At 40.0% G+C, this 22,238-nt stretch overlaps 1 protein-coding gene across 4 annotated transcripts in view; it reads right to left on the bottom strand.

Moving 5' to 3' along the window:
- Window positions 1-22,238, bottom strand: part of epb41l5 (erythrocyte membrane protein band 4.1 like 5) — a 225,250-nt gene that overhangs the window by 35,345 nt on the left and 167,667 nt on the right. For all 4 annotated transcript variants that reach the window (XR_009938816.1, XR_009938817.1, XM_062533706.1 and 1 more), the window contains exons 14-22: window positions 16,730-16,748; window positions 15,023-15,062; window positions 14,252-14,364; window positions 10,405-10,553; window positions 6,722-6,819; window positions 6,298-6,417; window positions 5,989-6,047; window positions 4,252-4,333; window positions 4,062-4,139 (exon numbers count right to left, since the gene is read on the bottom strand). Coding sequence is in view for 2 of the 4 variants with exons in the window: in XM_062533706.1 (XP_062389690.1) it covers window positions 4,062-4,139; window positions 4,252-4,333; window positions 5,989-6,047; window positions 6,298-6,417; window positions 6,722-6,819; window positions 10,405-10,553; window positions 14,252-14,364; window positions 15,023-15,062; window positions 16,730-16,748 (758 nt within the window). In the remaining 2 variants the exon portion in view is untranslated. The remainder of the gene's footprint in view (window positions 1-4,061; window positions 4,140-4,251; window positions 4,334-5,988; window positions 6,048-6,297; window positions 6,418-6,721; window positions 6,820-10,404; window positions 10,554-14,251; window positions 14,365-15,022; window positions 15,063-16,729; window positions 16,749-22,238) is intronic.

Below are 22,238 nucleotides of genomic sequence, written 5' to 3'. Positions count from 1 at the left end.
AGAGCAATTGTCTTGTGCGATCATTCCCCCTCCCCCACACTCGTCTAACCAGTTCACTAAACATTATAGCATACCTATATGCGGCATCGAGGACGACTGGCTCCCTCCCCCCTCTCTCTCGTCTCGACAGACATTTGAGCCTTATGTAAATGTAAAAATGTGTGTGTGTGTGCGCTGAACCACGAATTCATATATTAACTTTTCCTTTCAGCAGACATCGCAAACATAAAAAAAATCGCAAAACTGAGAAAATCTTTCAGTTTTTCCATAAAAAACGCCTTTTGTCTTTATGGGTTCCGGAGAGGTTCGTGGAGTGGGTTTCGAACCCCGGTCGCCAGCGTGCGGTATAGATGCCTCAACCAGTTGTGCCACAGCTGGAGTCCTGATCAATAGTTGCTTAGCCTACATCTTAAAGGAGAATTCCGGTGTGATATTGACTTAAAGTGTGTTGAAATATGATACCGAGTGTGAGCGATTGTCTCAGAGCTGATCTCGACCTGTCAGCTGTTCTCCGAAACCCGGCGGTAGCTCAGCAATAGTAAATCAGGTTTTTAACGTTTGTGCCTCGGGCATCGCCGTGCCGTGCAAATAAATCACTGTTTTACACCATTAATGAGGCTCAAAGTAGCTCCACACTTTATTGGTAGACTTCTGAGGGCCCTGACATTTAAAACGAGACATCGAGAACTTTGAAAAAGCACTGGTTGTTTACTTACATGACTGTTTATTCAGGCAGTCACTTTCGAAAGTTTACCGGTCGCAGCCATCTTGAATTTAGTCACGTGACTGATTCATGACTAGTGCACGCATAGACATAGCGATTACGTGAACCAGTCACGAATCAGTCACGTGACTAGATTCAAGATGGCTGCTACCGCTAAACTTTCGAAAGTGACTGCCTGAATAAACAGTCATGTAAGTAAACAACCAGTGCTTTTTCAAAGTTCTCGATGTCTCGTTTTAAATGTCAGGGAATTCTCCTTTAACACTTGCCAACAAATATAAGGGATTCAGTCAGTCGAGTTTATTTATTCGCGGCATGCACTTTAAACGCTGATCAAAAGTTCTGACATGTTAAACTGACATTAGTCATTAATTCACCACATGATAAAATGCTGTCATATAGCTTGACGCACAGTAGCCTACGGTAGTCTATGCCTATCTCTGAATTAACATGAACATGCATACCGAGATCTATATAAGTTGCTAGAAACTTATTTTGCGGAGCTAGGCTTACTAGTCGATGGTTACAATGAATCACCCTCACTGCCCTATCGCATATCTGACCATCCATTGTTACAATGTTACAAAATGCGATCTTCTCCATGCATGTAGCCTACGGTTATAAGTAAAGTGACAAGCATATGATCAGATGATCTCATGAATCTATGTACCATGTTTGATTATGACATGTTAACCCTATGAGTCCTAAGCTGTTTTAAGGGCATTTTCACTACCTTTAGTCAGAAGCATTTATCCTGGTAATTGTAAGTGCCATTCACACATGCTACATATTTTTTATTTCAGCCCAGTCTACCCAGATCTGCCACAATATAATGTATAAATACTTGCATTGATTTGATTTAGAATTTTAAATAATACAATATTGAAAAGCGTACTATACAAATTCTTACATTTCGACGTGTATCTCACCACAGCAAGCTGACAGCTCGACATGACTTGCATGGTTGTGTAGGCCTGACTGTCCTGAAAAAGGCAATATAAGAACCATGGTGGAGGTATACGTTGGGGCTGAGCAATTTACTGAAATATGTGGTGTGTGCCTTCCGGAAATAAATGGCAATTTTTATTTAGTGCTGAGAAATGACTCTTTGACACTTTTTGCGCTCCATATTTGTGACACTAGCTGATCTGACCTGACTTGTTTGCGTGGTAGCACACATGACGTGCACAGATGATGATTCTCTATAATATTTTTTACTGCATTGCAATGAACAAAGTAAAGGCAAAAAAGTGTTTATTTGTCATTAAATTTGGATGCAGTGTGAGTCTTGAATTGGATACCATACAGGAGTTTGCTAGGATCTCAAAACAGTATTATGAATGTGACTTGCCATAGAGAAACATATGATAACGTTGGATTATGAACATAGGCTATTATGCCACACAAAAACATGGGGTAAGTGTATCTAAATAAAGTTATTATTTTGCTGTCACTTCGTCTGTTTTATGGCCTAGAATGTTGTATATGGTATCTGTGGATAGCTCTAGCTCTCCTCTTTCATCTGACATGCGTGCCATATCTTTCTGATGGCGGTTTCAGGAGTAAATCAAACGAGAGTAATGGTAGCCGAAGCTATATGACATTATTATTTGTTTGTCACTTCGTCTGATTGTATAATACAAAATGATCGATACATTTGGTATCAATGGAAAGCTCTGATTCTCCTCTTTCATTTGATATGTGTGTCACGTCTGTGCAATGCGGGGTCCACGAGTAATTCAAGCGAGAGTTCTGGATGCGCGGGTGAACGCAGAGCAATATAGACTGTAAATATGATATACTTTGATTTAACTTCATGATTTTATTTTATTTTCATACTTGATCGTACAGATCGTGTTTAGTCTCGTTGGAAAGCACCGGTTCTGCTCTTTCGTGCAATATAAGTCTCATCTCGCTAATGACTAATAATCGCGGAGCAATGTAACAAAGAAGAATGTGTGCGTTTTTTTACGCACTTCGCGTCCGTCGGGCTCATAGGGTTAAAGGATAGCTAAGAAATGACCTTACTTCCTGTTTTGCGGCCATGGCGTCGTATTTGGATGGATGTCACAGCCAAGCTGTTTTGATTTTTTTTTTTTGTTTAAAGCTGATGTAGCCCCCTAGTGGTCACAGGTCCCCAGGATGATGTCATGAGTCTATATACCAAATTTGGCTGAGATATGTTAAAGGGTTGCTGAGAAATAGGCTCACCTCCTGTTTTGCGTCATCTACAGCAAGTTTTATAGGCCGTCACAGCTAAAAGCCTTTGAATTTCAAGATGTTGAATGCATTCGTGTGTCATGGTATAAAAATAATCTGGGCAACATTTTGGAAAGATTAGACAACATTTGTGTCAAGAGAAGCCTTTCAAAGGTTTTTGATAAAATCAAAGATGGCAGAAAATCCAATATGGCTGAAAAAGACATAAAATATACATTGAATTCGGCTTGGCCCAAGGATTCCAGTGATACATTGTTTGTTAAAAATGGATGAACAGGTCAAAAGTTAATAAACATTCATGCCTGTTCAAATTTGACCTGTTGGTGGCGCCAGAGCTCTCCAGCTAGAGTTGCCTACACAGTATCACCACTTGAGCCCCAGTTACGGGTGGTCTGCTGTTAATTTATTACAATATTGGGGAGTTATTACATTATCAGGACCTGCGAAATGAAGGCTAACCTGATAATGTAATAACCTCCCGTTAATGCAATACGTTATTACATTATCAGTAAAAAGTTTATTACATTATTGGGAAATGCACTTTATTACATTATCGGGAAGTTATTACATTATCAGGTTGTATTACATTTTCAATGGACTCAAGTGCCATTTGTTTATTAGATTATCGGGGATTTATTACATTATCAGGTTCTACAAGGCATTAAGATCAATTTCCAAAAGATGATTTTATATTTAACTTTAAAGAGAAACTATGCAGGATTGGCGATTTCATCTTAAGTTTCGGTTTCGTTTTTCATTTTCGCTCCTTTTATGCCTGCATATTTCTCAGCAGAGCTTCCCCGACAGCTTTAGTGTGCATATTTATACATATATAGGCTATATATAAATATATAAATTGCAAGCGTGGTTCTTCTTGTTCTTTATGCATCTCAGCCTTCCAGATGTGAACAGGGAACGATCGTCTCCTGAACAAACTGCAAGGTTGCAATAGCGGATAGGGACACTGGGGGCAGGAGGAAATTTTACTGTTTTCGATAAAACTGGTCAGTCAAGCAAAACAACGATTTCTAAGCGATTTTATGACTATGAAAAAGTTGCATAGGGTCTCTTTAAGCATGTGTTACAATACTTTTGGAGGGCACTGTATAAAACTTACAACAGGAGTGGAGTCTGTAAAATCTATCAGGTTCTCAGTCTGGGTGGTTGCCTGCATGTCCCATTCATCTGGTTTCTCCTGCATGAGTAATCCAGCACATAAGGTTATGTAAGCATCCAAATCTGAAACAGGCACATTTGATGTACAGTGCATCACATGGATTTAATACTTCAGCATTATAAGGATTTACCTTCATGAAGAGGGCCGTGTTTACAGATTCTAAAGGAATTTGTGCATCAGTTAAAATGAGGCTGTCAGTCTCAGGTTCAACCCTGGGGAAAGAGAGAGGAAGTTACAATACCTGTAAAATGTGTAAGAACTATGGTGTTATATCGTAATATTTATGTTAGATTAACTGTCGGAAAATAAAGTCTCACAGTTTATTAGTATCATACTGTATGTGAACGATATCATGTTAGAACGTGCAATAAAACATTGACTTATAGGACTAACCTTATTAGGGCCTAGCACAAGAGGTGTATTCTTATTCTTCCAATATTTTGTTTGTGCTAATAAGCTACAGGTGTTTATTTAGCATGCAGTAACTAAGATAAGGTGGCCTATTCTATCTATCTATTCATACTTTTGTATTTTTATGTTATTGTTGAGTGTTGTACTTGAGAGCAAAGATTAACAGGAGTCAAAATCCTTGTTTGTTTATGCAAACCTGGCCAATAAAGCTGACTGATTCTACGGTGGCCACTAATGATAAAAAAAACTATGGCGGCCTTCGATTTGTGAAAATAAAACCTAATACAGTTCTCTGTTTTGATATTTCTATTTTAGTAGGCTAGCACAAAGCACATAATTATTTATGTGACCATTACATTTTTGTTTAGCAGACTACTAAACAAAATATAGATAATGTGCTCAGTATACTCAGACAAATTTATATTTGTTTTTACTGAAAACAAAATTCTAAAATCTTCCGGTTCTTGATTATGATTGGCTGAATCGCATTCGATGCTATTGCAAAATGCAACACGAAAATACAACCTCATCGCATTTCGTTCTATAGCAATGCTCTACCACAATTTACACAAAAATTAGAGTAGCTACATCCCAATGTTGCTTGACAACCGTTCAGATAGAGAAAATATATTACTTGGTGGAAGAATGATCATCTGTGAATAAATTGTTAGATTTCTTGTTGCTGTGGTTTTGTTGTGAAATCTTGCCAGATGTAGTAACTGTTTTAGACAAGCAATAAGCCACGTCTGCTTGCACGCCGTGCCTAACAATGCCCCTTAGCTTTTCTAAAATCAGTGTAAACTACGGCCTTTCAGGGATTGTTGATTAATTAGAGGGAACACTGCATGCAATGTTGCATGCAGGTTTTGAACCTAGGTCTCCTGGGCTGCACGTGGATGACTTACCATTGAGTTACTGATCAGCTCAGAATTCTAGGCTGAGTGAGAGAGTATATGACAATTTATGTATAATAATTAGCAAAAGCCTATTTTTTCTTTCAAAAATATGTGCTCATTAATGTATAATTATCTCCACCAAAAAATCAAAGTATTCTCGTAAGCGTAGAATCTGTCGTTCAAAATACAAATGGTAGGGTCGCCTGAATGTTTGCTGCGATGTCGCTCCACCATCTTTAGAATACATTAGTCCACTGTTTATAATAGCCATTTAGAGATCACTTTTTTCCTTTTTAACCGACTAGCGACAACTTTGATCGGTTAACGTGGATACGGACAACCATTGGTCAAACAGTCATCGGTTAACATCCCTGTATAAGCTTTTGCTATGTTGGGATCTTTGCATGATCAGATATTGGCAACTTAGTCATAAGGGGACACTTCCTTATAATAATCGTTCAGTGTCTTTTTAAAATATGATCGTGAAAAGGTAGCCCCTCCTTTCCACTAACCAACCTGAAAAAAAAGTACAACAATAAAACAAAAACACAGAAATTCACCTGGACACAATGTCTCTGTGGCTTATATTTTTCTCAATTCCAGTAACATCATCTTCCTCCTGGAAATACAAAATGCAATAATAGATGGGGAGAGAATATTCAATTTACTGTACAACAATGGCGCATGCCAAATATTCTTCTGAATCAGTTAACAAACCTGTTTAGTATTAGTAGATTTAAATACTTTGTGTTGTTGTCCATATATTTTCAACTATGAGTAACATTACAGCAATAGAATGAAAAACATTCAAGCTACAATTTCTGAGTGGGTGCTGCACTCAGAAGTTGACCAAATGAGAGATCGGTTACCTTCAAGGTAGTCTCAGCCTGTCCTTTGAGACCCAAGCATTTGTGGTCATCTTGGGGCCTGGTCATCACACTACTATTTATAGTAGTCTGAGATTCAGCAGACCTTCTCACTATGTCCTCCTGAAATGCAAATAGTTAAATCTTATTTTATGCATACGTTGACCGCTAGAGCTTGGCAGTCACTCGGAATATTCCCGAGAAGATTGAAGAGGTCACTTCCTGGGTTGACCTGCCTTTTGTGGCAGGGGACGGGGCAGACGTCACTCACATGACAGGTGACTTTCTTGATCCAGGAGTTTAAAGTACCGCAGCTGGCAGTCATCCAAAACTCAAAACCCAGTTACATACGTAACCATCGGTATACATTCTATGACCCCTTTAAGTTGGAATCCAATAACACCATTTATTTCATATTATTACTGACCTGGTTGCTTGGAGCATTACTGCTGGCAACTGCAGACTGAGCTGGAGAAGAGTGTGGAATGCTTTCTATGTCCATTTGCTTCAGGCATGCACTCGTGTCTGGAGGGAAAAAATGCCAACGTTTCTAACTACTCCTCTTAAAGCTGCAGTTGTTAAGTCTGGCAGATTGAGGGGATTTAGCAAACATTTTGAAAGTATACAATCTAATGCCCCTCCCCCGCTACCACCGAGTACCCTACCATCGAGTTTGTTCTTGTTAGTGTCTGTGCACAAATTGTGATGGACAGTCAGATCTGTGATGGACAGCAAATGATCATACAGCCTTGCCCTTATTGGACCAGAAGAACCGGGAGCGATGGATTTTTGCAAAACATATAACGGGCTCCAGGTGGAGGTAGAAGCGCGGGTGTTTTTCTAAAACCAACTGATTTATGTTGTTCTGTCAGAGCATACTGTCGGTTTCAGTGAATATGATCAAACACATCTTGCCTACGGACGGGGGCCTGCCCGACGCTTAGGCAGTATAGGCAAATGCTAAGGACGCCGCACATCCAGGGGGCGCCAGAAATGGAGGGGGAAAAAAGTGTAACTTCCACTATTCTTAAAACTGATATTACAATGTCTTAATAAGCCCACATTAATTTCACTGCATAGCAAAGCCTACTAAGCACTAGTAATAATAGCCTTCTTTCCTAAGGCGCCCCCGCCCCCTTCCTGAGAAATTACCTGTGACTGGTCGAAAAACTTCTCTGTCGGATTGCTCAGAAAGTTCTAGTCACAGGCGTGACAGAGGACGATTTTAGCTTTCCTATGGTATTATGTAGGCCTAGGCTACTAGTTGCTGTGATAAACGTTTCGCAAGAAAAACCAACGTGAATGCTACATGAAATGTAAAACATTCTGCACATTACTGCGTGCGACGGCCAAAAAAAATGCGAAATGCACATCCATTCCAAGTTCTGACCACAATGATAGCATATACATATCACCTGACAGAGCACGGTCTTAGCTTTCCGATGGTATTAAGTACTAGTTGATATAATAAACGGTTCGCGAGAAAACCAATGTGAATTCAGGCTACTTGAAATGTAATCATTTGCATTCCATCTGTTACTCTCAGTGGAATCTCTCAATAGCCTACATGACAAACCATACATCAAAATAAACGACAGACCTTATCAAATACGAGGATATGAAGCATTCATTTGTACAATAAGCCATTCCAGAGTAATCCAGTTTTTAAATTGCAGCACATTTCTACTTGGTTTTGAACATTTATTTAAACGATATAGAATTACATCGAAAACATAACCATTGCTTCCAGATATTCCTATGCATTATGCAACCAACTTCACCTCAGTTGCATTATGCCTATTTTAGACTAGTCGAAAACCATGGCTAAAGCCTAATTACAGTACTCTCACGTTCTTAAAGTGACAGGCACTGAATTCGACCTACAGTGTAATGACATAAATAGAGATAAATATGAAGTCGATATTGCAATCGTGTCAAATTCAAGTCAAAATAAAAATCAATATGAAATAGTTAACTTATACTGTATGTATAAATGTGTATAAATATGGCAACATGTTTTTCAAAATGTTTGTGATACAAACGTATTATAGTTTGTTGGGGGATTATATGCCTTATAATGTCTTTGATCTCCACTGGTGTGGTGGGGGGCTCCAAAATCAAATCAAGAAAGTATTACAATTCTTGACTTGATATAATTTTTTAATTGTGAAACATTACAATTATTATCATGTATTTATCTATTTTCATTTTCATAGATAGATAGCCTACCCATTATCTATGACACAGGTGTCAAACTCAAGGCCCGCGGGCCAGATGCGGCCCGCCACGTCATTTCATATGGCCCGCGAGAGCTTTAAGGGTCTGATACAGTATGTGGCCCGCGAGAGCTTAAAAGGTCCGATACAGTTTTTGCGTAGGCAATACACTGCATTACAATGCACGCATGTGATACTGACAGGGAGGCAACATCAACCACCTTCCTCTATGATCAGTGCAACTGGCTACATCAGATGTGATAGCAACGTGTACGTGTGAAAACAAAATAGACCAGTATTCTAAACTATTTTAGCGAACGGAGCGCTCGGTTTAGCCTGCCTGTGAAACGCATGATTGTTTGAAGTGCGTGTGCTTCTTTGAGAGGGGAATCGATGTAAGTTAAACTACGTGATACGTTTACGTCTACGTTTAAAAGGCATGTATAATTGTGTGTAGTCCTATTATCCAAAAAATCCAGCTCCAAATCCTTGCTAATCGAGCAAGTGATTGTTTGGTCAAAAGCGAAAATAAGCCTATTCTGACCGAGAAGAGGTGCATTCATATCAGGCAAGCAGAGGTATGCTAGAAGTTTGTAGTAATCGCCCTGTTGCTTTCCCTTTTTATTTCAGTTTAAAACGAACAACATAGAATCCACACAACACCTTTCAACTTTAAAACTTAAAAGAAAAAGTCCACCGGGACCGTTCGCTTCTACTGTATGTGTATGGAACGGTGTAGGCTAGTGACGCATTTCATATGGGTGCACTTTTTGACATGACAGTTAGCCTACTCGTTTGCATCACTTGCTAGATGTAAAACTGCATTTCGTTACTGGTATTTCACTCGTGCAATGACAGTAAAGTTGAATATACTCGAATCTAAAAACTCAGAAATATGAAAAAAAAAAAAAGAATCCATGGCATGATCTCTTCCTGACTGACCAGTGACCCTCATTGAAAAGTCAAACTGTATGGAACTGACAGTGGTGTTTTGTTTTTACAAAACATAACAATAATAAAAAAGAACATGTCATGCTGATACCTTTTGCTCTTCTCGATTTTAGAAGTTTTACCGATGCTAAAGATTTTGTGGCTGGTGCTACAAATCTTAGAAGTTACATCTGGCCCTTTGAGGGCAACCATTGGGCTGATGTGGCCCTCGGTGAAAATGAGTTTGACACCCCTGATCTATGATTATGTAAGTAACTATTATTGTATTGAATGTGAGTTATCAGTCTACAACACCACTACAAATGGCACTGGGAAACCTATAGGCATACTGTTATATGTATTCACCTGGTTCAACAACTGTCACATGTTATAGCCTATGTAGTATAGGCTATTGGCCCCATGTGTCTGTCAAGGGGCCTGCACTAAAAGATTGTGCTGATACCTTTTGCACCCATTTTGTGTTGCCCCCCAAAGATGACAACCTGGTAACCCCTCTAAGCTATTTAAAGTGTTTTTCATATGTTCAGCTCACTATTTGTTGTATTTGTTTCTTTACGGCTTTCTAAGTAGTTTGAATGTGCTTTGCTTTATTTTCATATATGAGAATGTTCAAGACAAAGCTCAGTGTCTTGCGAGTGTATGTACACTAGCAGTGTAATTTACTGTGATGCAAGGGGGCGCTACCTAAATCTTGCCTAGGGCACCAAATTGGCTAGGGCCGGCCCTGCCTACGGCACTTCTAGTCTTAAGACAAATGTTTTACTTTCACTTACTTTCATTGTCTACACATTTTCTCAAAGTTATTTCTTTCCAAAATCATAGTCATAGTCCTGTCATTTCACAGCAATTTCACACTTCAAACAATAACGTAATAACAATAATGTTATGACATATTACCTGTCAGAAGAATTAAAAAAAAAAAAAAAAAAATCATCATGCTCACCCGTGAAGGAAAGACAATCCTCCAAGACAACAGTCAAGCCTGCCTCCTCTGTTTGGCCAGTTGTGACTATGGGAGCGGACACCTTGACTTCATTGAAGAGTGTTTCCATTACTTCAATTGACTGCAGTTTGTTGACTGCTAGAATTGAGCTGTGGGTCCAATAAATAATGGAGGATGCAGTTTAACATTACAGGGGTTTAACATTTTGTATATTTAAAAATATATACAAAAACAATTTGGCAAAGATCATCTTCAGATCAAACCTAACAAAAATGATCATTTACACTTCCATAGACCTCTGAAGTTCGCCTACAAAAAAGCTACCATCTTTGCCCATGTAAGGAGATCCGGTATCTGGCGATTTTTTCCTATGGGAAAATAACATGGGGATTTGGAATTATCACACCTGTTAAACTCTGGCGGGGATGACAAAATAGGAAATTCAGGTGTTTTCCTGAACACACGTTTGTCCTCTGCCTTCGAGAGGATACTGTGATCTCCGGTATGTGAAGGCGGCAGACTTGTGCTGACTTCACGTACTGGAGATCACAGTATCCACAAGAAGGCAGAGGACAAAAGTGTGCTCAGGAAAACGTCTGTATTTAAGACTTCGTCTTCCCCGCGAGAGTTTAACAGGTGCGATAATTCAAAATCCCCATGTTATTTTCCCATAGGAAATACCGGATCTCAAAGATGGCAGCTTTTTTGTAGGCAAACTTCAGTGGTCTATTATCAGTTACAAAAGCTGCCAAACAGGATATGACCTTATCTAATCTAATCTATCAGAGAGGTATTTCACAAGAGCAGAATTAAGACATTCAAGATAAGTGATAAAGCGAGGTTTGACATAGTGTTGTCTGGTCGTCCTTGCTCAACGCCAATCCAGGATGAATAGGAATGACTGTCAAGCCAGGTGTAAGATATTTAGGTTACATGCACGTTCTCGTTTCTCCCTCAAATACCTCATGGTTGGAATAAAAAAGACATGGAAAATAGCGTCATTCACACAAGGTGAACATCCGCTTTTGATATAGAAGAGCAACGAGGTAAAGTTTCACTTTTAGCGAGTAGGTGTGGCAGACCAACTGCAAATTTACCTACATGCAGCCACATGGGAGAGCTTCCTTGTCTCAGCACGCAATGTCATGAAGGAAGCACTTGACACCGCAAAGATGCACAAAGTATGACTATATATATATATATATATATATATCTCTTTCTTTTGTCTTAAAACCGAAATATTTTAAATAACCTATTCATCAAACGTCTATCAAAAAAAGAAGCAAACAACGAGCAAACAACGAGAGATGTTATTATAAGGCAACCATAATTTAAATGATAACCATATGGTATTGGGCAGACAATCTGTTGTGCTTTGCGTAAATAAATTAAATCTATAAATAAAATTAAATCTATCATGACCAGTTTACCCCATCCAGCAGGTCTCAAATCAGCCCTTTGCCTCTGATGAAAAATTTTGCGAAATTGGCAAAGTTTTGAAAAAGCACGCAGTATTACAATGTAACAACTAAATGTAGGTACCCACAAATATATAATGCAAGTACAATGCTAGTACATGCTAGTACACGCTTTGTGGTAGCCATTGTCGGCACGGCATAGATGCTTGGAAAACGACTCAAAAGTCAAAGATTAGACTAGACTAATCGTTATAATATTTTCTATGTTTCAAATCACTTGATCGCAGATGTAACTGAACCCTCACCAATTTGAGGAACCGGAAAAACCTCGCAAAGTTCATGCTCGTCTTTTTGCGCAAGTGAAACCGAACGTTAGATAGATAGATAGGCGTCATTTTAACACTTTTTGTTATCACAGATTTTGTCCACACCACTTTTGACAACTGAAAATAAAATGTCTTTAATTCATGGCTACGCTTGACAGGGCGATAGGACAGTGAGCGGTGATTCATTTTCACCATTACTAGACCTATAGCTACGCAAAATAAAGTTCTAGCAACTTACATACTCGTGTTCATGTTGATTCAGAGATAGGCATAGGCCTACCGTTGGCTACTGTACGTCAAGCTAGACTGCATTTTATCATGTGGCCCATGTGTGTGCGTCAGTATGCATGTCAGAAGTTTTGATCGTGCGTTTCAAGTAAATGCCGCGAATATCAAATAAACTCGACTGACTGAATCCCTTATATTTTTGGCAACTGTTAAAATATTCAAAACCATGCACTGAAATATCAAAGATAATGGTAAGGCATGGTGGGCTACTGTTCTTCGATAAACGACCAATATTTAGATTCACTGCTCCCGTCCTCCGCTGATCAGAGCGCAATTTCGAATAGCCCACGGAACTACGATTAAAAGATTTATGCTTTGGCTACTGTATTTCATAGAGGGCCTAGACCACCTTGAAAAATGTCTGTGCCCCCCGAGAAAGTAAGTCTAAAGCCTACATTTTCACCAATCCATATGGACTAGCCTACTCCACAAACCAAAGCAAACTGACCAGCGGTGGTCATTTTCGTGGAGTTAGAATGAACTTGGGACACAGACCGGTAGGCCTATGCGATTTCAGCATCACTCTGGCTCTGGTTTCGTTTTTTTTTTTGGGGGGGGGGGGGGGGGGGCGAGCCGAGTCCTGAGGACATGATAGAAGCCAGCGAACTAGCTTTCATTCTCCTCGGAATGAGCCATTTAAATACGAAGCTGATAAAGTACTAAATATAGCCTAGTAGGCCTGTGCGTTTAAACATGGTTCTGGCGGCAACGGCGCAGCAGAGTCAGAAACGCAACGGTCCTCAACATCGTTATCATGTAAAATGTATGGCCCCAGCACTTATCAAACCAAGCTGTAAAATAGCGTTTTTGTCCCCTGAAAACTAAACTGACACCATTGGATAGATAGATAGCTATCCAAAGAGAAATTACAGAATTACATTCATGAGGATTGAGGAAGTCAGATTACGGAACTATTATAGAGACGCAGTCTAACTCAATAAAATTTCTTTGCATAGTGCTTATCATCCTCACCGTTGTCCAACTCTCGAATGAAACATAAAGTGTTATTTCAATCTGCTGCTTGTGTTAATGGCAATTTTGAACTAGGCCTATGACAAATAGTGTGTTAGTTCAGGCTTGTCTTTTTCGAAGTGCAGAGCCTTGCGAACATTTTCAGAGTGCCAGGCTGAATTTACAAACATTATTGAATGAGTATAACTGGACTACAGTATCAATCACACCGCAGCAATGCTACAGCGGACTGTACTGCCACCTCGTGGCGGTAAGTTGTAATACAGCTGTAATACATTTCACGCAGAGCGTGAATCAGGCAACGCGTGAGGGAAACGGCCATTCTCAAGTAAGGCCTACTGTACCTAATTAGGTAGGTACACTGTAACAGCGACACATTAAAATAAAGTGTTACCGTAAATTCTTTGTTAGGCTATGTGATGATGCACCATTTTACTGTAGGCTGTTCTCCATTCAATTCACCATGCTTACGTTTTAAAATCAAAGACTGGTTTGTGTTCTTTTTGGATTTAAATGGCATTTAGAAGGTCAATGAGAAAGTCCACGTTCTACGTTTTCATATGAAACTTGCGCAGTGTGGGTGTGACAGAAGCCGAGATGGGAGAATCCACATAACACAGAGGTGCGCAATTTCAGCAAGTAAAAAAAAAGCTTATGCTCGATCGTAATGCGCGAACTGGAGAATTCCCCCCATAGTGCGGAGGACATGTCTGATAGCAACTAATGATGCAGCATCAGAATAAAATTCTGAATATAATTGTGTCTGGCAATGTCAGGCTAGTCTTTTACATTTATATGTAAGGAATTACTTTCCCTTTCCTTAAACTCTTGAATGTAGCTCACCTTTTCTCTGATTGATCACTACATGGAATATTGGGGAGGGCTTCAGACTCCCATGACTCCTGGGTTTCAGGTGATCCAGTCACAACTGGCATGGCCATCCAGGACGGACAGGACTGATGGTGAACAGATGTGTCAATGTGAATTGATTGATTGGCAGTGACAGAAAAACTACATACAGTATATAGGTTCTTAAAGGGATATTCCGCCATTTTTGGAAATAAGCTCATTTTCCACCTCCTCGAGCAAAACAATTGACCTTTTTCCCGTTCATCCAGCCATTCTGTGAGTCTGGCGATACAACTTTTAGCTTCAGCCTAGCATAGATCATTGAATCGGATTAGACCATCAGCTTCTCGCCTGCTAGCATCATGCTTAAAAGTGACTAAGATTTCCGGGTAATTTTCCCATTTAAAACGCGTCTCTTCTCAAGTTAGAAAGTGCAATAAGACCAACTGAAAATGAAACCTGCCGTTTTTTGACATGGAACTACAATCTCATCTGGCTTAATAACCAAGGGAAGTTGCAAACGTAACATGGGCGCAGTGATATCACACACTACTTACTGCTTGTTGCCTATGAGGACTATTTTCAGATATCACTGTGCCCATGGTACGTTTGCAACTTCCCTTGATTATTACACCAGGATATTGCCTGGATGAACGGGAAAAAGGTAAATATCGATCGTTTTGCTCGAGGGGAGGTGGAAAATTAGCTCATTTCCAAAAATGGCTTTAAAGTATCCCTTTAAAGTAGCACTGAGTGGTATCTTACCTTTCTGTCTTTGCTTGGGTTTAAGCCATTATTGAAGGTGCTAAGGAGATAATATCAGTAGACATAAGCACAATTCACAAGGCATTGTTTCAAAAAGGTATTTCAATAATTGTTTTCTAAACAGACACTTTTATCCAATGTAACATTAATCAATAACAATAAACATTACATTAGAAACAATCTTAATACATTCAAAATAAATAAAGACTTAATAACGACAATAACAATAATGATAATAGCAAGCCTTCATAACAATAAGAATATGCATAGAACCATTAATTAGATGCAAGATAACAAAAGGAGTTTTTAATCACTTGCTGTAAATGTTTCCACTACCAAAAGCTACACAAATATAAACATGAAAATGCACTGTATTGTTCTTCCTAGGCTTCTTCTTATTACAGTGCATGAAAATGCACTGTACTGTTCTTCCTTGGCTTCTTATCTACAGTGTCCTCCAAAAGTATTGGAGCACATGCTTAAAGTTAAATATAAAATCATCTTTCGGAAATTGATCTTAATGCCTTAAATGAAAAAATGAGGAATAATGTACTGTAAATATATAAATGTTTTCCTTAAAATACAGGGGTCATAAGTATTGGAACGCCCATGTTAAATTCCCATAGAGGATTTTTATTTTTATTTTTAAAGGCCAGTTATTTCATGGATACAGGACACTATGCACCCTGATAAAGTCCCCTTGGCCTTTGGAATTAAAATATCCCCACATCAACTCTTGTACTGTGTTTCTAAATAATGAGTGTTTTTTATTGACTGATTGATCTGGACATCCAAGTATTCCAATGCCCCTGTAAACTTGTACTTAAATGGCACAAATAAACACTTGACTTGAAGAAAATGACTCCATCCTGTAAAGCTGATCTGTTGACTGCTATTAAAACTTCACATTTGAAGTGTAGGATCATTATGACGCAATCTGAATAAATGCCATTTTTTTGTGGAATTAGGTTCATGGGGGACCATACAATAGATGAATATATGTGTACATTTAGTGACTGCACACTATACACACACACAAACACGCACATACATTCATACATACATACATACATACATATTCACACACGCGCACGCACGCACATAGGTAAAGGCATTCACACACGCGCACACACACACACCCCCACCCACACGAATAAATAAACACACACACACACACCATTACACACCCACACACATAACACACCATTACCCACCCACAAACACACACAAACACACACACACACTCACAAGTGAACATAAAACACCCCCCCACACATAAAACACACACACAAACACAACTGCTGGCAAGTAAACACACACACACACACACACAGACACACAATAACCCCTCACTCTCAAGCGAAAACTTACAGACGGAGAAACACATATACACAAAAGCAAGCGCACACATGCACACACTCATTTACATACTGTACACAAAAGCTGCAGTAGGGGATGGAGTAGGAGATGGAAACAAATTGACAAGCGTGATTTTTTTCTGCGGAGAGAATGTGCAGGACTGAGTGGCAGTCATCTTTGGTACCACTTTGCAGTACATCTAGTTTTATATGCGGTACATATCATTTTAAGAAAATTGGAAGAAGAAACATCACAAGATCACAACAGCTCCATAAAGCAAGCATGTCTGTCCCCACTCATAGATATATAACACATAGAATAATAGTGGGATAAAATTCCAGTACTTACTTTTGAAATTTCTTAGAAGCTGCAAAATAAAGAAATACACAATTATAGGACTTTACAAGCAAATGTGCCAAATTAATATTAAGAGATATGTTTTATGGTAATCATTTTACAAATATGCCTGCCAGAGAAACTGTTCATCTGGGCATGTTCATCTCCTTGGGCCAATCCCAAAGTCCGAGACTCACAGACTTTGGTGCGCATTCTCACGAAATCCATAAGGGCTGTCACAATGTTGAATTTCAAAGGGCGTGACGGTTTGAGTACACACTTAACTTCATCTAAGGGAAAAATCCCATTTATACCTATCTGAGCCCATGTGACCTCACACACTCACTCACTTAGAGATCAATTAAGGCCACGTCCACACGTATCAAAACTATCTTTTCCCCCTCTGTTTTCCCTGGCATCGTTTCAAGAATATTTGCGTCCAAACAGATCTTTCTCAATACGACTCAACACCAGGGTGCGAATTATACCGCGGCCATGCGGCCATGCGTTGCCCTACACTTTGGCCGTCATGCCCCGTGGAAAAAAAAAACATTGTATGGCCAGTGGCCTTTGTGCCCCTGACTAGGGTTGCCAACCGTATAATACGAAATCGTCCCGTATTTGACACATGAAAGTCTTGTTCCGTATTGCAACTAAGTGGTGGTATGAGCGTTCATTGAATGCATAAGTGTGCGCATTTGCATGACAGAAACCGAAACTAAACAATAACGTTGATGGCAAAGCTCCGCTTCAACCTGTCGGAAGGCTATTTAATTATTTAACATGTAATAGAACAACGTGGATTCTCGCAACTTCCATACAAACAGAGCAGAGACTGTACAACACATTGCTACATTCAGGCATTCAAATGAAATTTCATTATAAACCATATAATTTTTTTCTCCATTTGACTACCAGAGTGTAGCCGTTTTCAGACAGACATTTCCGCATTGTTCACAGACTTTTTATGGTAGGGCCTAGGTAGTTTGAGTAATTTTGCCATAATGTTGCCGCTGCTATGTGAATGTAATCGCGGAAAAGGTCCGCACAAGTGATGAGCGCCCTACTGTCACTGTAGTTCCATCTCTAACGCTGCAGATAATGCAGCAAGGCTATAGCCTCCTCCATAATCCCGGTGTAAAAACACTCTTCTGCTGTCAGGCATGCACAGCTGACAGTGCGGCAACATTTATTAGCTTTCTAGCGAACCAAAGTCCAATTAACGACAATTCTAAAATATAGCTGCAAGCAGCAATGTGGGGGCCAAGCAGACAGGTCAGAAGGCCAGAGTTGCCATGGTAACTCAATGATGTTACGTCAGGTATAGAGTTTTAAGCGGTCACAAGAATTTTGATGTCAAACAACCCAAGATTGGCCGAGATGTGAGCTCACTTCCTGTTCGGCGGCTTCGCCGCCAATTTCGATTGGCTGTTGCGGGCGAACGGTTTAAGATATCGTTCCGAAAAGCAAGACTTATGTTAGACTCGGGCTGAAGATCATCTGTGTGAAGTTTTGTGAAGATCGGACACATTTAGTGACCTGTGGAAATGTGTAAGTGGTTTTGATTAAATCCAATACGGCGGCAGCTAGCAGGCCAAAATGGCTTTTTGCTAATTGCAGCAGGTCACCAAATTTCTTGAGCCTCCTCCTGATGGGGTCCTGAGTCCATGTACCAAGTTTGGTTTTGATGCGTACAAGGGTTGCTGAAATATGAGCCGACTTCCTGTTTGGCGGCTTTGCCGCAAATTTCGATTGGCTGTTACGGGCCAACGGTAAAGGTTACGAAGACGAAAAGCACAAGCTGTATTGGGCATTGTCTGAGTATGCTCTGTGTCAAGTTTAGTATCGATCGAACAAAATTTGTGACCCTGATACATTTTAAGTGTTTTTGATGAAATCCAAAATGGCAAAAAATCCATCATGGCAGAAAATGACGTCATAGGCAGGGTGGGAATTTCGTCTTTTTAGGGGCAAGGCCATTTGGCCTTCACCTTCTTTTTTTTTTAGGGGCACCAAGGCCACATGATAGGGCACAAAGGTCACTGAGTAAAATTCGATGCTTTTACATTTCAGGGTTATCTCGACACAAATACATAGACCCGCTAGCCGCTGTAGGCTTTGAGAAACACTAACACAGCCTCAAACTTCTTTAAGTTGAGGCCCAATCATGGCAGACTTTGGGGTCATAGGGCCCATCTACACATACCTCACCCCACCCCCCATCAAATCATCATTATGATTATCATATCACAATTAGTATTATGCTATATTGTTAGACATGCACTTTCACTTCAAAGCAGTCAATGGGCGCGGTTACATGCACATTAATACTCCGATTTCAGTCAGAGTATTAATTACTCTGATTAAAAAATGTCATGTAACTGGAATACTTCGATTGAAATCAGAATTGGTCAAATACGATCAGACAACCTAGATTATTCTCTTTCGATCCGAACGAATTTGTCATATAACAGAATACTCCGATTTAAACCGGAGTATTCTATTCTGGTCCGTGTATGTTTTGTTCATTTGATAGGCTATTCAATTGAGAATCCAAAATAAAAAAAATACTTGTTAATTCATTATTTATTTATGAATGCGATACGAAGAAGCAAATGACGCTTTGTTTTTCAGATTTTTGTGGTCAGATCAAAAGTAGAACATCTAAAAAACGGACTCAGGAAATTATTTATTGACTTCCATTGCCAGCTGCTGCTTCTGGCAGACTACCAGTCCGAATATAGCCTACACAATTTAACCTAAAGACTATATGGTTAGCCTAGGCTATTTAAAAGTCCCCTCAGCAGACAGTCTAATAGGTCCAATTTGAATTGTTTGCTCTGCTTGTGAATGAAGTTGTGGTCCACTTTTCGCTAAAATAGCCTATAGCCTATATTTCACATGTCTTTCGTCCGAGAGGTTGTAGTGTAGTGATCATGGCACAGATATAAAATGCGGCCTGAAAACCGTGTAAACGCCTGCGTGAGCAACCCGAGCATGAGAAAACTTACAATGCAAAAAGGTGTTGCCTAATGTAGCCTAAATTATCAGCTGAAGAAGTTTTGTGGGGATATCTATTAGATCATGTTTTACCCTATTCACCTGCAATGAAACTCTCCATAGGCTTATTATGGAGACTTAGGCCTACTGCCTTAAGGTACTGACAGTCAAATGTGAGGGTCTGGCTCAAGGACTAGTGGCGATCAGTTCTATCATTTGTCCACCAGTGAGTGGCAGATGGCAGTACAGCGCCTGTCAAGTTTGAAGACCTTAAAAGCTAGTAGCAAATAAAGTTTTCTTGTTGTGACAGTTGCGGTTGTTTTGTTTTTTTGAGTCGTCGCAGTCAAATGAATGATAGAAGACTATAGACTCAGTATGCTGAATGGCAGACGTAGATATAATGTAGTTTATTTTTATATAGGCTATTCAGGGACCAAACAACGGAATTATTATAAGATCATTTCTGCTGAGAGTCTGCACACAAAACATCTACCGTTAGCTGACTGCCTACTACAAGCTTGCTACTAGGCTACGTGATTGGAAATAGCTGTTTTGCATATGTGCTAGGTTCATGGGTTTACTTTTTTTGTTTCTTTACTTCAGCCCGCCGTGGCAATTTGTGGAATATCGGTTATAGTTATATTTGTTGGTGTTTTGGAAATGTTTACTAAGTATGGTATGCAAGGCAAGCTAGCTTGTGCATGGGAGGATTAATCGTTTGGGCATCCCTGTGAGGTAGGCTAGCTGTTGTAGTGTGTCTGGTGATTTTTGAAAAGGCTACTGTATGTTTCATCATGTGATTTTGCTTTGCATAGTACCGTGAGCTGTCTATCATTGTAGTGCGATGATAGGGCCTGTCCCTAGAAGTGCCAATCTACGGGACGAGGCTATGCGTTATTGCTGCTGGCAAAGCATTATTAAAACATTGCACTCTTGTAGGAGTAAAGTAGTAATAATGTAAAGTATCGGTAGCACTTGTGCTGTATGCGGATCCATTTTTAGCTGCGTTTGACAGTTAGGTTGCCCAAAGCAGTTGCCGTGGTGTTTGTGCGTTTGCAGCAAAAGACAGAGTTTTCATGTTAGCAGTAGAGCATTACATAGTTTCCAAATAATAAACCTCCCCGTTAAAACCGAAGAAAACATAGGTCTAGGCCAGGGGTCGGCAACCCAAAATGTTCAAAGAGCCATTTTGGACCAAAAAACAAAAATGACTAAGTAGGCTACAACGAGGCTACCTAATGAGCTTTCATGATTAAATGTTTTTCCCTTCAGCGCATCTCGGAGAGAATGACACACCACGTGACTACCCCGCTGTATATGGTGCTTTAAGTTCAACTTCGTGTAATCACCATCCGTGAACCGTTGTTTCCCACGTTTTAATATCTCCCAGGTTGCAACAAAATTTCTCCAGAAGTAGGCTACTGCAATCGCACTTTTTCTCTCAGTCCCAACTGGGTAGTCGGCTGCAAATGTAGCATGCCTTCCCTGAAAATGTCTTTCTCTTTTTGTTGTTCGCCAACTTCTCATTTCAAAGCAAACATGCAGGCAATCCTTCCGCAATGGCAATGAAAGCAAATGATTCGGTCCATTCTGCTTTAAATTCTCTGATCTCATCGGCTATCTTTTCTCTTTTTCCCTTTGGGATCCATGGCATGGCCCATGCTGACACCCGCCGGTTTATTTACAACCATAGGTTTACAGCCACCTGCCTGGCACGGCGCCGCCCTGAAACGTGTGTCGCAGGCTATCAAATCTTCGTTGACAGAAATGTTGAACTTTAATATGTATTATGCACATTTTCACAACATTGGAAAACGTTAAGAATGTTTGTCCTCGTACAGAAACCATATTAAAACAAACAAACGAAAATCCCCCCCATTCATTTTCATACATTTTTGAAGATGCTCCAGGGAGCCACCAGGGTTAAGCTAAAGAGCCACATGCTCCAGAGCCGCAGGTTGCCGACCCCTGGTCTAGGCTACCCAATGAGGACAAGTTATTTTCGATAGTCTTGTGCTTTTTGTTAGTATGCATTTTGCTGCGTAGCCTAGGCCTACAACTCGACTGATGCCATGAACGGCATGAACCGCTCATCCTCCATCCGTGAACGGCACTGTTTCAGGACTGGTCAGAAGAGCTGAGGACCGGCTACAACTGCGGACGATGTGTTGCTACTGCCGATCTACTGCTGGCCTGCGAGCTGCCATGGTCTGCTGCCAGGAATCTGGATCGAGCTATCATCAGCTAACATCAGAAGCTAAAAGCAAACTGTCGCTGTCGGGGTCCACTGAGTTGCTGATCTGGATCACCCACGACTTCTGACTGTTCTGCTTGCTTATGCTGCTCTCCAGCCGGCCTGTGTAGCGCTGTTAAACCCTCCGCTCCGGATTAAGCTATGCGCTATCAATGCCATGGGACTTTGGATGCAGTCAGTTGGACTAGGCTACTTTAACGTGGACTTTTCTGTTTTTGTTTGTTTTATCATTTATTTGACTTTTGTTTATTTGTCTGTCTTGTATGT

Source organism: Sardina pilchardus, chromosome 4 (genome assembly GCF_963854185.1).
Source record: "Sardina pilchardus chromosome 4, fSarPil1.1, whole genome shotgun sequence".
NCBI classification, from domain to species: Eukaryota; Metazoa; Chordata; class Actinopteri; order Clupeiformes; family Clupeidae; genus Sardina; species Sardina pilchardus.
This window is presented reverse-complemented; position numbering and strand designations above follow the sequence as displayed.